Source organism: Micromesistius poutassou (genome assembly GCF_964030765.1).
Source record: "Micromesistius poutassou genome assembly, chromosome: 14".
NCBI lineage: Eukaryota > Metazoa > Chordata > Actinopteri > Gadiformes > Gadidae > Micromesistius > Micromesistius poutassou.
The window spans coordinates 10,040,841-10,052,860 of NC_140284.1; the positions used below are offsets into that span (position 1 = coordinate 10,040,841).

At 43.0% G+C, this 12,020-nt stretch overlaps 2 protein-coding genes across 2 annotated transcripts; one reads left to right on the forward strand and one right to left on the reverse strand.

The window, feature by feature from the left end:
• Positions 1-35: 35 nt before the first annotated feature.
• scrn3 (secernin 3) lies at positions 36-4,110 on the reverse strand. Its single transcript, XM_084478029.1, has 8 exons — positions 3,982-4,110; positions 3,605-3,777; positions 3,301-3,482; positions 2,562-2,761; positions 1,890-2,102; positions 1,251-1,413; positions 565-745; positions 36-463 (listed from the first exon to the last, which is right to left on the reverse strand). The coding sequence occupies exons 2-8, from the start codon at positions 3,758-3,760 to the stop codon at positions 302-304; spliced, it is 1,257 nt and encodes a 418-aa protein (XP_084334155.1). The 5' UTR covers positions 3,761-3,777; positions 3,982-4,110; the 3' UTR covers positions 36-301.
• Positions 4,111-4,159: 49 nt separating this feature from the next.
• cirsr (corepressor of RBPJ and splicing regulator) lies at positions 4,160-9,476 on the forward strand. The gene is made up of 10 exons (XM_084478043.1): positions 4,160-4,516; positions 4,816-4,910; positions 5,102-5,175; positions 5,296-5,309; positions 5,584-5,636; positions 5,726-5,774; positions 6,136-6,256; positions 6,988-7,094; positions 7,526-7,611; positions 7,933-9,476. Exons 1-10 carry the CDS (start codon positions 4,445-4,447, stop codon positions 9,035-9,037), a joined length of 1,776 nt encoding a protein of 591 aa, XP_084334169.1. The 5' UTR covers positions 4,160-4,444; the 3' UTR covers positions 9,038-9,476.
• The last annotated feature ends 2,544 nt before the right edge of the window (positions 9,477-12,020 follow it).

The following is a 12,020-nucleotide window of genomic DNA, read 5'->3' on the forward strand; positions in this document are numbered from 1 at the left end:
TTAAGGGAAATAAATTCACTGAATTATGCCATGCGCATGTTTGATCATTTTAATGAGAGAGAATGGGCTGCAGGTAGTACATTTGCATATTAATAAACTAATGTTAATGAACTTGTTATCTGAAGTTGTTTTGTAAAATAAAATTGGATCTAGATCAATTAGGCTGAGGTTGACATTCAAATATAGTTATAGTTAATTCGTTTTTAACATTTTATGAGATTAAATTGTTTACGTTTTCAAATGTTTGTCATGTTTCATCTTTAAATTTTATTGCGTAAATATATATATTTCTATCTCACACTTAACTATATGCAACCATCTCTTCCTGGGCCGTGTCTGAAAACAGATTCACCACTAAGGCCAAGTGGTCAATGTCAACACCTTTCACGAGAAACATCTCCATCTCAGCCAGCTTCTCCTTCTCCAGATCCCTCATGTTCTTCAAAATCTGCTTCCCTTTTTCCTGAAAAGTTACAAACAGAAGAAAAGCCTCAGGTTAATTTAGACGACTCAGTACCCTCAACCTATGAGGCTCTCCTCAGGTAAATCAACAAAATCTCGAACCTTGTTGGCTTCGATGATGGCGGATGCGTCTTCGTGCTTGAGGAACAGCGGGTGTTTCCGATCAGGCTTGCTCTTGAAGCGCGGTTTCTGCTTCACAGGGTCGTCTTGACCATACCACGGAGAGCAGGTATGCTTCAACTGTTTGATATCATGCACAAATATGAACGGCTTGAACACAGACCTGTCAGAAGGAGATAAGGGGGGGGGGGCGGGGTACATTTACATTAAGCAGACGCTTTTATCCAAAGCGACTTACAATAAGTACAATTGTCAGAAGAAAGAGAAACAATATATCGCTGTCGGTACAGTAAGGACGTTTATTGAACCAAGTCCCAAGCACTTACAATTGTTTGGTTAACCCATTCCCCGTATACAACAAAGATAGCTAGGATAAGATGCTACACTATACCAAGTACTATTTTTAAGTGCGAAGACGTAAAACATGGGGGAAAAAAAGGAATTAGTGTGATAACAATGTTTGATTTATTTAAATGTATTTTATATCGTGTTTTTTGCCTACACTTTTGGCACTCATAGATGTTGCAAAGCCTGTGGAGTCTGTCGCACCAGAATGGAACTCTTGGCACACTTGTTCATGCATCATGAGCATGTGATGAATTAAGTCTTTAATCCTTACTAATACCTCACACTGCCACCTCACTACCGAGCTGCATGGAGCGCTGTACCTTTCGGGGTCAGGGGTGGCGGTGAAGTAGTGCACCCCAGGCAGGGCGGGATCCCTGGGGATCACAGACACCATGCTCCCCGCAGTCTGGAAGGCCCCCTCCATGTTGATTCCGCTCTCCTTGTCCCGGAGGATATCCATCAGCGTCTGAGCTGTGATGTGACCTGCAGGTTTAGAAAACAACACCGCTTACACTACGCTGTATGTATATAGACTCCGAGACACATTAGATAATAGCGTATTTTACGGACAGGAGAGAGAAGAGAGACGGGGCAGTGGGTTGAAAGAGAGAGATAAAGATATGCAGCATATGACCACAGGTCAGGATCTAGCCTGGGTCACTCCAAGGCCGTGTTTGTCTACATGGTTAAGACATGAGTGGGTGGAGCCGCATTAGGGGTTCTAAAACATATTTTTGTACATACTTGACCAAAGAAAGTTCAGTTTATACATATTTGACCAATGAAACAACAGTTCATACATGAGGCTAACAGGAACATGCTTTGTCTGGTGACCTTCACAATGAAGGGAGGCCAATTCTCTACTACGACATCTGACTACCTTCACTTTCTCTCTTAGGAGGCATTTGTATACAATACAATATTCTTTTTCTTATATGGCATGTTGTACATGAACTCACCGTTGCTTTTCTCCATCATCTTCTTCCCTTCACAGTAGCGGCTGTCCGACGCCTCTATCCGGGCCGTGGTCATGTAGGAGTAGGCTTTGGCGAAGTTGAACTCTGAGACCCCGTCCCACCAGCCTTGACTCTGGGCGTACTCTCTCAGCTTGGGGTGCTCCTTGTCCATCCTGGTCGTGATGCTGTACTCATTTGAGATGTTGCGGAAACCCTCTAGAGATGATAAATAAGATGCTTGATGCGTGTGATGTTGCTGTAGGTCAAACCATGTGTGTGAGAAAACATATGTAAATCCAAAGAAATTGTGGAGACATGTTAAGGGGTCAGTTTGCATAAATTTGGAAGGATCAGAATTAGAAAGCTAGCAAACACTGCAGTCCTGCTTCTGGCGACAGCTCTGGTTATGAAACATATCTTTGCCGTAATTGACCAATAGAACGACTGTTTGTACATACTTGACCAATGAAACGAAAGTGTGTACAGACAGAGTTGACCAATGAAACAATGGTTCATACATAGGCGCATGCTCCTGAGGCTAACAGAAACATGTTTTGTTCGTTGACAAGCGGGACAACCAATGGACGACAATGACAGTGAAAACGTAATGCTTCAAGAACAGCAAAGTCCTTCACAACGAAGGGAGGTCCATTCACTGCTATGACGTCTGACTACCTGTCACTCTCTCCGCCGCCCAGTGCTGCCCGGAGGTCTCCAGCACCCAGGCCTCCGTCCGGTCGGAGATGAGGAAGCTGTTGTGGTACGTGAAGTTACAGTTGTCCTCCATGCAGGAGCCTCCCGTTCCGTGCTTCTCCAGCAGGTCAGTGATCACGTGTAGAGCTTTCTCAGCGGTGTCGGCTCTCTCCAGTCCAAGTCTGTTAAACAAGACCGTGGTATGGATGTGCTTCAGCATCGAGCATTCTACTGAACTTAGCATGATGACCCCCCCCAACACAGCCCCACACACACTGGACAATGTGTAATTGCATTATTTTTATTTATTTATAGCTACCTCTGGCTTTTTTTAATTACATGTGCAATATTGCTCACTTTCTATTGACTTTCATTGACTTATTTGGTTGACTTTTAATGTTTTTCCACTTTGTTGTTTGTCAACTGTACTGTCTTTTGCTACTGGAATTTCCCCAAGGGGATGAATCTAGTATGTAACTTACTTCCTTACTTACTTGATTAACTATGTTGTTAGGATTTTATTTGAAGTAAATAGATCCTTTATTCAGCCAGAATAGCATGTATCTCTGTATATGATTTCTATAATCACAAAGTGATTCATGGAACATTATATTTTGTTTACAGTACCCCAAAGCCAACCCACACAGGATATCCCTGTCAAAGCAACAATGAGTGGACAACTGAATCGCACCAACACTGGTATTACAATAAGCATGCTTACCTGACCAGATCCATGCCCAGCAGAGCCTCTTCCCCATCACAGCCTTCTCTCCCCCACACCGCTTCGTTCCCAATGCACACCTGCTGCTCATTGGCTCCCATCTCTGCCCCCCACAACCAGGCTGGTCTGCTCAAAACCACTGCATGAGTGTGGGCTGCTTGCTCCACCTCTATATAGGTACACTTTTTTAACAGAGAGAAGGGGAGAGGCGGGAAATCAAGCCATCAATTGTAAGAAAGAAAACAAAGTATTAACGACTGAACACTAATTTAACAAATTGTATTGTGTGAAATAGTTTATTTACCTCCAACTTCGTCCCTGGGTCATAGTCTTTGGGAGGGAAGTAGACTACCTCCTGAACCTCATCACTGGGCCTGTCAGCGTTCTTCCCGAACACAACTCGCTGTCCCTCAGTGGACGGAGGCAGAGCCACGAAGGTGTCACAGGAGGTTGGGAACATTCTGGATAGATACAATTCTTGGAAGAAAAGCACAACATACACCACATGTTATCAATGCAATGTATTAAATCTAGGGCATTGTTTGAAAACAGGGTTACTTCAGTTTTAGGTGGAACAAGTTATGTTATTTTATTTTGTTTTTTATTTAATGATTATTAAATGACTATAACAACCTATTCGTATCTTGCTAAAGGTAAAATATAAATGAAAGTAACTGTTACCTGTGTCAGCAATATGAAGAGTTTGTAAGTAGTCGTGACAGCGTCGGCTTACTGTCCACACGGATCGTCCACTACCTCATACTTTCATTTCAGGTCACTGACATCAGTTTCATTTGAGCTGCAGCGCTGTTAACCCCGGAAGAAAAACATCTTCTTTAGCCTTCTGACCCGGAAGCAGTCGTCTTCCCCTCAGTTTCATATCTGAACCTGAGCTAAACCATAGCCTAAAAACGTATATGTTATAACATTGACGTGTCGTGGTTTTGTTCGACTTTGTGGATTATATTGAGTCGTAACTCGCGATGTTTATTTGCTGATGTTTAGTACGTACGGACTTCCGATTCCCCTGTAAAGTAGATTATTAAACCGACATCTACGTCGCCAGGGGGCGGTGCTACCGAGCAGCTAGCCTCTGTTTAACGCTAACAACTTCTCACATAACTGGGTCGGTGACTGCTTAATCATGGGGAAGTCCTTTGCGAACTTCATGTGCAAGAAAGATTTTCATCCTGCTTCAAAATCAAATATCAAAAAGGTAAGTGTTTGTCCACAAGAACTGGCATGCTAGCTATCAGGCTAGCAGCCGGAAGTTGTGTTTACATAGTTGTATGTTTACTGCACCATGCTGCGTTTCTGTTGGAATACATAAGTAAACATGCAAACTAGTGTTAATGGGAAAAAATGCACCTGTGTGTGTGTGTGTGTGTGTGTGTGTGTGTGTGTGTGTGTGTGTGTGTGTGTGTGTGTGTGTGTGTGTGTGTGGGAGGGTACATTTGAACGGAGGTAGATGTCTAATACACGAATCACACATGTACTCTCTTATCATTATGGTAGGTATGGATCGCCGAACAGAAAATAACCTTCGAAAAAAAGAAGCAAGAGGACCTCCTTTCGGCTTACACGAAGGAACAGGAAATCTACAACAACCGGTGAGGCCAACATTGCACAGTTCTTCTACTGAAACGGAATATGTATTTAACCTGTACACTTTAAGCATACTTGGACCTTTGTATTACAAGGGCTCCGTACTAATGGGTCTTCTTAGAAGTCACACTTTATAATGACTGCATGTCTTGCATGTTCATATTGTTTAATGTGCTTCATGTATGTTCTCTTCTAGAGTGTTAATGGGAGATGATCGCGTTAAAAATGGTCTGAACTTCATGTATGAGGCTCCTCCCGGAGCATCCAAAGGTAAATCCCATTGCATTTTATTTATGTTTATGATTTGTGTAAGACAAATGGTCTCATCCTTTCTAGTATCAGATCTGACTTCTAATTGTTACAATTCTTCTCTTATGATCAATAATGAAGAAGAAACCAAGGAGGTAAGACAATTTACACTTCCCATTATAATTCAAATGTAGGCCAGTCTTATTATGTAAGCAGTGATGGAACTGCTTGTTAGTCTTAAACCCAGACTAAAATGTTGTGAATGGTTACGTTTTATAGTGGGTAAGAAATGGTTAGTGTTGGTTATGAGTTTGGTCAGGGTGAGAATCTGCACAGAGAGAGTGGAATGAGCATGCTGGCTCCAGAACCTCTGCCTCTTATCACGATGTACCGTCTGACCGTGTTGCTTGTCATACGTCTCTTTGCCAGGAGGGGGAGTCAGAGTACAAGTTTGAGTGGCAGAAGGGCGCGCCAAGAGAGAAGTAAACACACACACAGACCGCATGATGACATTTAGGAAATGTATACATGAATATTCATATTAATGAAATGTATTGTCTTTGTTATATAGATATGCGAAAGATGACATGACTATAAGAGATCAGCCATTTGGAATCCAGGTGAGTGAGTTAACCCTTGCTGTGAAAAAAATGGTTTCGATTTTATTTATTGATGTAAAATCATGTTTCGAACTAAAAAGTTTTGTTTAGTTCAAAGTCTAAAATAAAGTATTAATTATTATAATAACTAATTAGTATTATTTCTTATTATATATAAATATATTAATTATAATGAGAATACTTCACACTGGAAGTATTCTCATTATAAATACAGCTTACTAGTAAGCTGTATTTATCATTGTTAGTATTTAAAAGCAGATGTTTGGTTTTCTAATGTGTTTAATCTGAGCAGCCAGACCGTTGGATCAATCCACTGTAGCCTGTAGACTGGATGCATCAATGCTCAATGATTTTCCTTCAGGTGCGAAATGTGAGGTGCATCAAATGCCACAAATGGGGCCACGTGAACACGGACAGAGAGTGTCCTCTGTTCGGGCTGTCGGGGATCAACGCCAGCGCTGCACCCACTGAAGAAGCAGCAGGTAGTCTGATATTATTGGCACAAACACAGCCCAATCCAAGCCTGTCGATCTGGATCTGACATATATTTTAGGAATATACTATATTATATGTATGTACATGTTAAAAGTATGTCTAATTTAAATTTCCAAAATAGATTTTTTATTAATGTGTTTGCGGTATTCTGTTTTGTTTGTGTGCACGTGTGTGTGTGTATGTATGTATATATATATATATATATATATATATTAGTGACGCAAACAATCGCATTCATTGCTTGTCTTGTATTGGCTTTGTAATACACATGTGAACAAAGTGGTGGTATTTATGTGCAAGACTCCTCTTGTCGAGAAACATTTTGTGTCAGTCAGTCACAGAGCCTCTCCCTTCCACTGCACTGTTCCTCCAGTCGGAGCTCTGATTTGACTCCTGAAATCAGAGAGTTTGACCGTAATGTGTTTACCCCGCTAGAGTCCAGTGCTAGGTGTTGCAGATGAAGTACCATAATGGTGCCCCCCCCACCCCCCGCCCCATTTGTGCCAAAGGAAAAGCGCAATTATTGTGTATTCTGATTCTCCTAACGGCTGCTTTGGCAGAGAATGATATTGTGATGATTTGCTCAGCCGGAAGTGAAGTGAGTTGATTTGAGGCCCTGTTCTGTTAACAAAGCCGCCCCTGAAATTCCTACTGCGGAGATAGTGGTTGGCACGGGCTGACATCAATGGGACTCTGAGACTGTGATTTGTGCTAACAGGTCCGTCGATGCACCCCTCCGAGTTAATGGCAGAGATGCGAAACAGTGGGTTTGCCCTGAAAAAATGTGTCCTTGATAGAAACGCAACGTTTTGTGATCCATCGCAGGTAATCGCACCCGCTTACCCTCTTCTACACACACACACACACACACACACACACACACACACACACACACACACACACACACACACACACACACACACACACACACAGTAACCCACTTATATACATTCCCCTCCAACCTGAAAGCCAATGTCCTTGGAAGGTCCCTCATCTGCACCATGATTGCTGCTGCAGACCAGTTTGTTTTGAGATTAAAGCAATGAACTGTTCCCTTCCTAGCAATGTGTGGCAGCATGTGAGATTTGTCTTTAATATATACACCTTTTGCTGTGTCTTGTAGCTTATATACAACACACACACACACCCAGGGGGTTGTAGAATTGCTGGTAGATATTAATGACAGTGTCTATAATGGTGTATGTACGTGTGTGGGTTTCAGTGCTGTTTATTTTTGGACTGATGTTTTTTCCTAGGAATACGTGGCGAGTGAGGAGGAGGAGGACCCTGAGGTAGAATTCCTCAAGTCGCTCTCCACCAAGCAGAAGCAGAAGCTCCTACGGTAGGCCTGCTCTGAACCATCCTTTGTGTCGTGTTGTGACGGATGTCTGGCTGTCGTTCTGTTAAGCCTACATCCATGCTTTTAATATTGCGTGCATTCTTTATTATAACCGTGTCATGTATAAAATCTTGTTAGCTTTATTTTCCTTTTTGTATAATGTATGTTATAATGTGAATATAATGATTATGATAGTTTTAATGTTGTTAAGAAATCATGTTTAGTTTCTAAATATGGTGCTGGTATATAGCTGGTGCTTATTGCCGTGTTCTCCCGAAACCACTGGCTGGAGAACTAAAGAGGAAGTGTGTCTTTATTTAACAGGAAGCTCGATCGGCTGGAGAAAAAGAAGAAGGCAAAGAAAAGCAAGAGCAGGAAACAGAAGAAGAAGGAGAAGAAGGGCAAGCGGAAGCACAAGAAGAGTCAGGAGAGCAGCAGCAGCGACAGCTCCAGTGACTCCAGTGACAGCTCCAGTGAGGCCAGTGACTCTGACTCCAGCAGCAGCCACGGAAAGACAGACAGCCACAAGAGAAAGAAGAAGAGCAAGAAGGGGAGGAAGACCAGGGCCAAGGAGTCCTCCCGGGAAGAGCAGGCCCAGGGCGAGAAGCGCGTCAAGACTGAGGGCAACAGGTGCAGGTCTACGAGTCCCCCCACTTCCTGCAGGAGGCCTGAGGAGGAGGGGAGAGAGGAGGAGGTTAGGGTCCCTCATAGCAGACGGACCATGGCGGAGATGTCGGAGAGGGACGGGGGTCAGAGTGGAAGGCGTAGCCCGGAAGTCAAGGTCGAGTGGGAGGGCGGTCAGGCAAGGGAGAGGCAGGCCAGCAGAGACAGGCAGAGAGACGGAGGCAGCTCCAGGATAGTGCAGGACCTCAGGAGCGGACCGGACCGAGGCAGAGAGGATGCAGGTAAAGACGGGGACCGGGGCAGAGAGGATGGAGGTAATGTCGGGGCTCACGGTAGAGACGGAGACAGAGGTGATGGAGGTAAAGACGCGGCTCACGGTAGAGACCGGGACAGAGGGGATGCAGGTAAAGATGGGGACCGAGGCAGAAAGGATAGCGCTAAAGAAGGGGCTCACCATAGAGACAGAGACAGAGGGGACAGAGGAGAGGGAGGAAGAGATGGGGGTCACGATAGAGACAGAGGTGATGGAGGTAGAGACAGAAGTGATGGCGGTAGAGATGGGGCCCACGGTAGAGACAGAGACAGAGGTGATGGAGGTAGAGACAGAAGTGACGGGGATAAAGACAGGGCACACGGTAGAGGCGGACACAGAGGTGATGGGGGTAAAGACAGGGCCCACGGTAGGGACAGAGGTGACAGAGATGGGAGGAGCGGGGAAGGGAGAAAAGAACGAGAGGAGAGAAGGAGGAGTAGGAGCCGAAGCAGGAATAGAGAGAGAAAAGAGAAGGGCTCCCATAAAAAGTGATTTTTTTTCTGAGTTTTCTAAATAGTACAAAAAGTTTTCAAATGTCATCAGGGCATTTTATTTTTAAGATCGGCTACTTTCAGTCAACAGTTAACGCTACCGCTCTCGTTTTCACATTCGCAGAAACGTATTAGGCGGTATATTTGGTGTCGGTAGAGGGCAGCAAAGGACAGAAAATGATTACGGCGGACTGGGCTGCAGCCGACAGGCGTCGGCTAATTGATTACTAAATAGAGAAACTAAATCGCAGCGTTTTTCTGATGCCTTTATCAATTCGGTTTTTTTTCGCAGGGAATCCGTTTAAAATGTATGTTCATAAATGATGAACAAAGTTGTATTTTTATTCTACATGAGCGACATATGGACATGTGGTTGCTAAATTATGTTTAAATGATGTATTGTTGGGTTCGATAATCCAAAATAAATTATCTGGACGGCTTGAATTGAATTGTTTTGCATCTGAATATCGAAATGGAAAATATTGACATTTTTGCAGGAAAGGCCTGATCTAAATGACTCCGTGACTCGGATTCGGTCGTTAAAGTGATGTTGTGAATGTTTTTAGAAGTTGTCATCACAGCTTGAGCAGACCTAGACCTGCAAATAAAACCATAGACATGTATGCCTAGATAAAACCATAGGCATAGACTCATTCTCGGTGCTGTTCGACGAGTCTTAACAAAATGGAAAAGTCAACGTTTTGTCGACCTTGCGTCTAATGATGAAGATGTTATTGGTGTAAAGATCACATGTGCACATCCCATAGAAATCAAGCAATATTCTTTGCTATATCCCAACAAACTTAAAATTAATTGTTCTATTAATCAGATTGAACGTTGATTAGTTAATATTAAAACGGAATACCTATTTTATTTTTTATTTAAAACGCAAATAAATAAATTTAATACATTTAATAAAACATCAGAACTATATAGAAAATATTTGCCAACGTTTTAGGCAGTTTTTGTGACTTGAATTTCAGAGGCCTCTATTTATTCTGCTGTAAATAATAGGCCACATTCAACATCTAGGCCTAAATAATAAGCCACTATTCAACATATATGTCTATATATTTATTCTGATGCTTTAAATAATAAGCCACTATTCAACATCCCTATATATTTATTCTGATGCTTTAAATAATAAGCCACTATTCAACATCCCTATATATTTATTCTGATGCTTTAAATAATAAGACACTATTCAATATATAGCCCTATATATTTATTCTGATGCTTTAAATAATTAGCCACTATTCAACATATAGCCCTATATTTATTCTGCTGTAAATCATGAGCCACCATTCAACATAGCCCATATATTTTTTCGCTTTCAGCAAAACGTTTTATTTTTTATTTTATCCCTACATTTCCAATTGCCATTATTATAATTCCTTCAAGTTTTCACTCTGGCTGCAGGGACGCTCGTTGGACAAAAGGAAACGACAATAATTCCCTTCTATCGCCTTCTGGTCAATTTCACCTCCTTTTCAGAGCGTCTGGACAGCACGAGACGCTGCTCCTCTGTGTTCCCAGGCCCCGCGCTGTAATTATTCCCGGGCTTTTTCTTTGGGAATCGGACGCTGCACTGCCTCCGCACAAAGAGCCCTGGGAGCCTCCTCGAACCCCATTCAACAACGGGGGGCCACAGTTATTCAAATAGCAGCACGCGGAGGAGAGGCCAGAAGCCATGTGCTAATGCCGCGTCTGAGCGCCTCTGCACGCGGAGCATTCTGACCGCTCCCCGCGCAGAGGTGCTCCGGACGCGGCATTAAGCATGTGGCTTCTGGCCTCTCTACTTTCAGAAGGTTGGAGACCTGTTCCCCGGAACATGGCCCCCCCCTCTCAGTTACAGTTAGAGCCGTGTTTTTATCCTCCGTGCACCATCCACCGCTCGATATGCAAATGGAGGCAGTTAATTTGGACAATTAGAATAAATATTCAGGGGTCCTTTGTCGCCAACCCCCCACGGAAGGGCCCGGATAAAGTGAGGCTGAACAAAAGATGTCTCGGAGATTAATTAGATATTTGATAAGACACGAATCCCTAATCGCGAATACAAGACACATGGGGCTGTTGTGTGCTCGGAGTCATAATTATTACCGTTTAACACGAGTTTCATTTAGGCGTGAAATCTCTTTTCCGGGGAATTGAACATTGATTTATTCCGCAGAGGACATAGTTGGTGCTGATGTTGGATACCTGATAGAATAAAAAACGTGAAAATGGGGCAAAAATATATATAAAATCTATATCACTCAATTACCGCCTCGGTTTCTTTTTTAGACATTTTAATGAAAGGCTTATACGTGTGACTTTATACAGGTAAACATTTATATATTTTAGCAAAGAAAAAAAAGGTTAACTCAGTTTCATTTTTTGAAAAAAGCTGTTTTTACATACATATCCACAAAGTGCGTCGAAATGAAACTCCCTGATGTCAGGTTCACCAAACACGAATAAAACAAGCAGAACATCGACATGGAAAAGAACACATAGTCAGCCGTCATGTACAAGAAGCCACTCACATTGTCCCACCGACTCCAACAGGTTTGGCGGCCATCCTGCAGACCGTTCTCACTGTAAGACCCATATCAATGCAGACCCATATCACTGCAGACCCTTCTCACTGCAGACCCATATCAATGCAGACCATATCACTGCAAGACCCCCTCACTGCAGACCCTCTCCCTGCAAGACCCATATCACTGCAGACCCCATCTCACTGCAAGACCCCTCTCAACTGCAGACCCTCTCCCTGTCCTCAGACACCCACAGGCCTTCAGCTCTGCATTTCCACAGATGGTTTCAGCGCAGTATAATATTCGGTATTAAAGGTGAACAGAAATGTTTTTTTTCTATGCTTTTGCAAAACGCCTCCGTAACGCAATATTTTTTTTCTCGATTATCGTCTTTTCAAACAGACCCGTTTTCAATGCTGTGCAGATTCAATTATTAGGTTCGGTAAAGGGGAGGTCACGTCA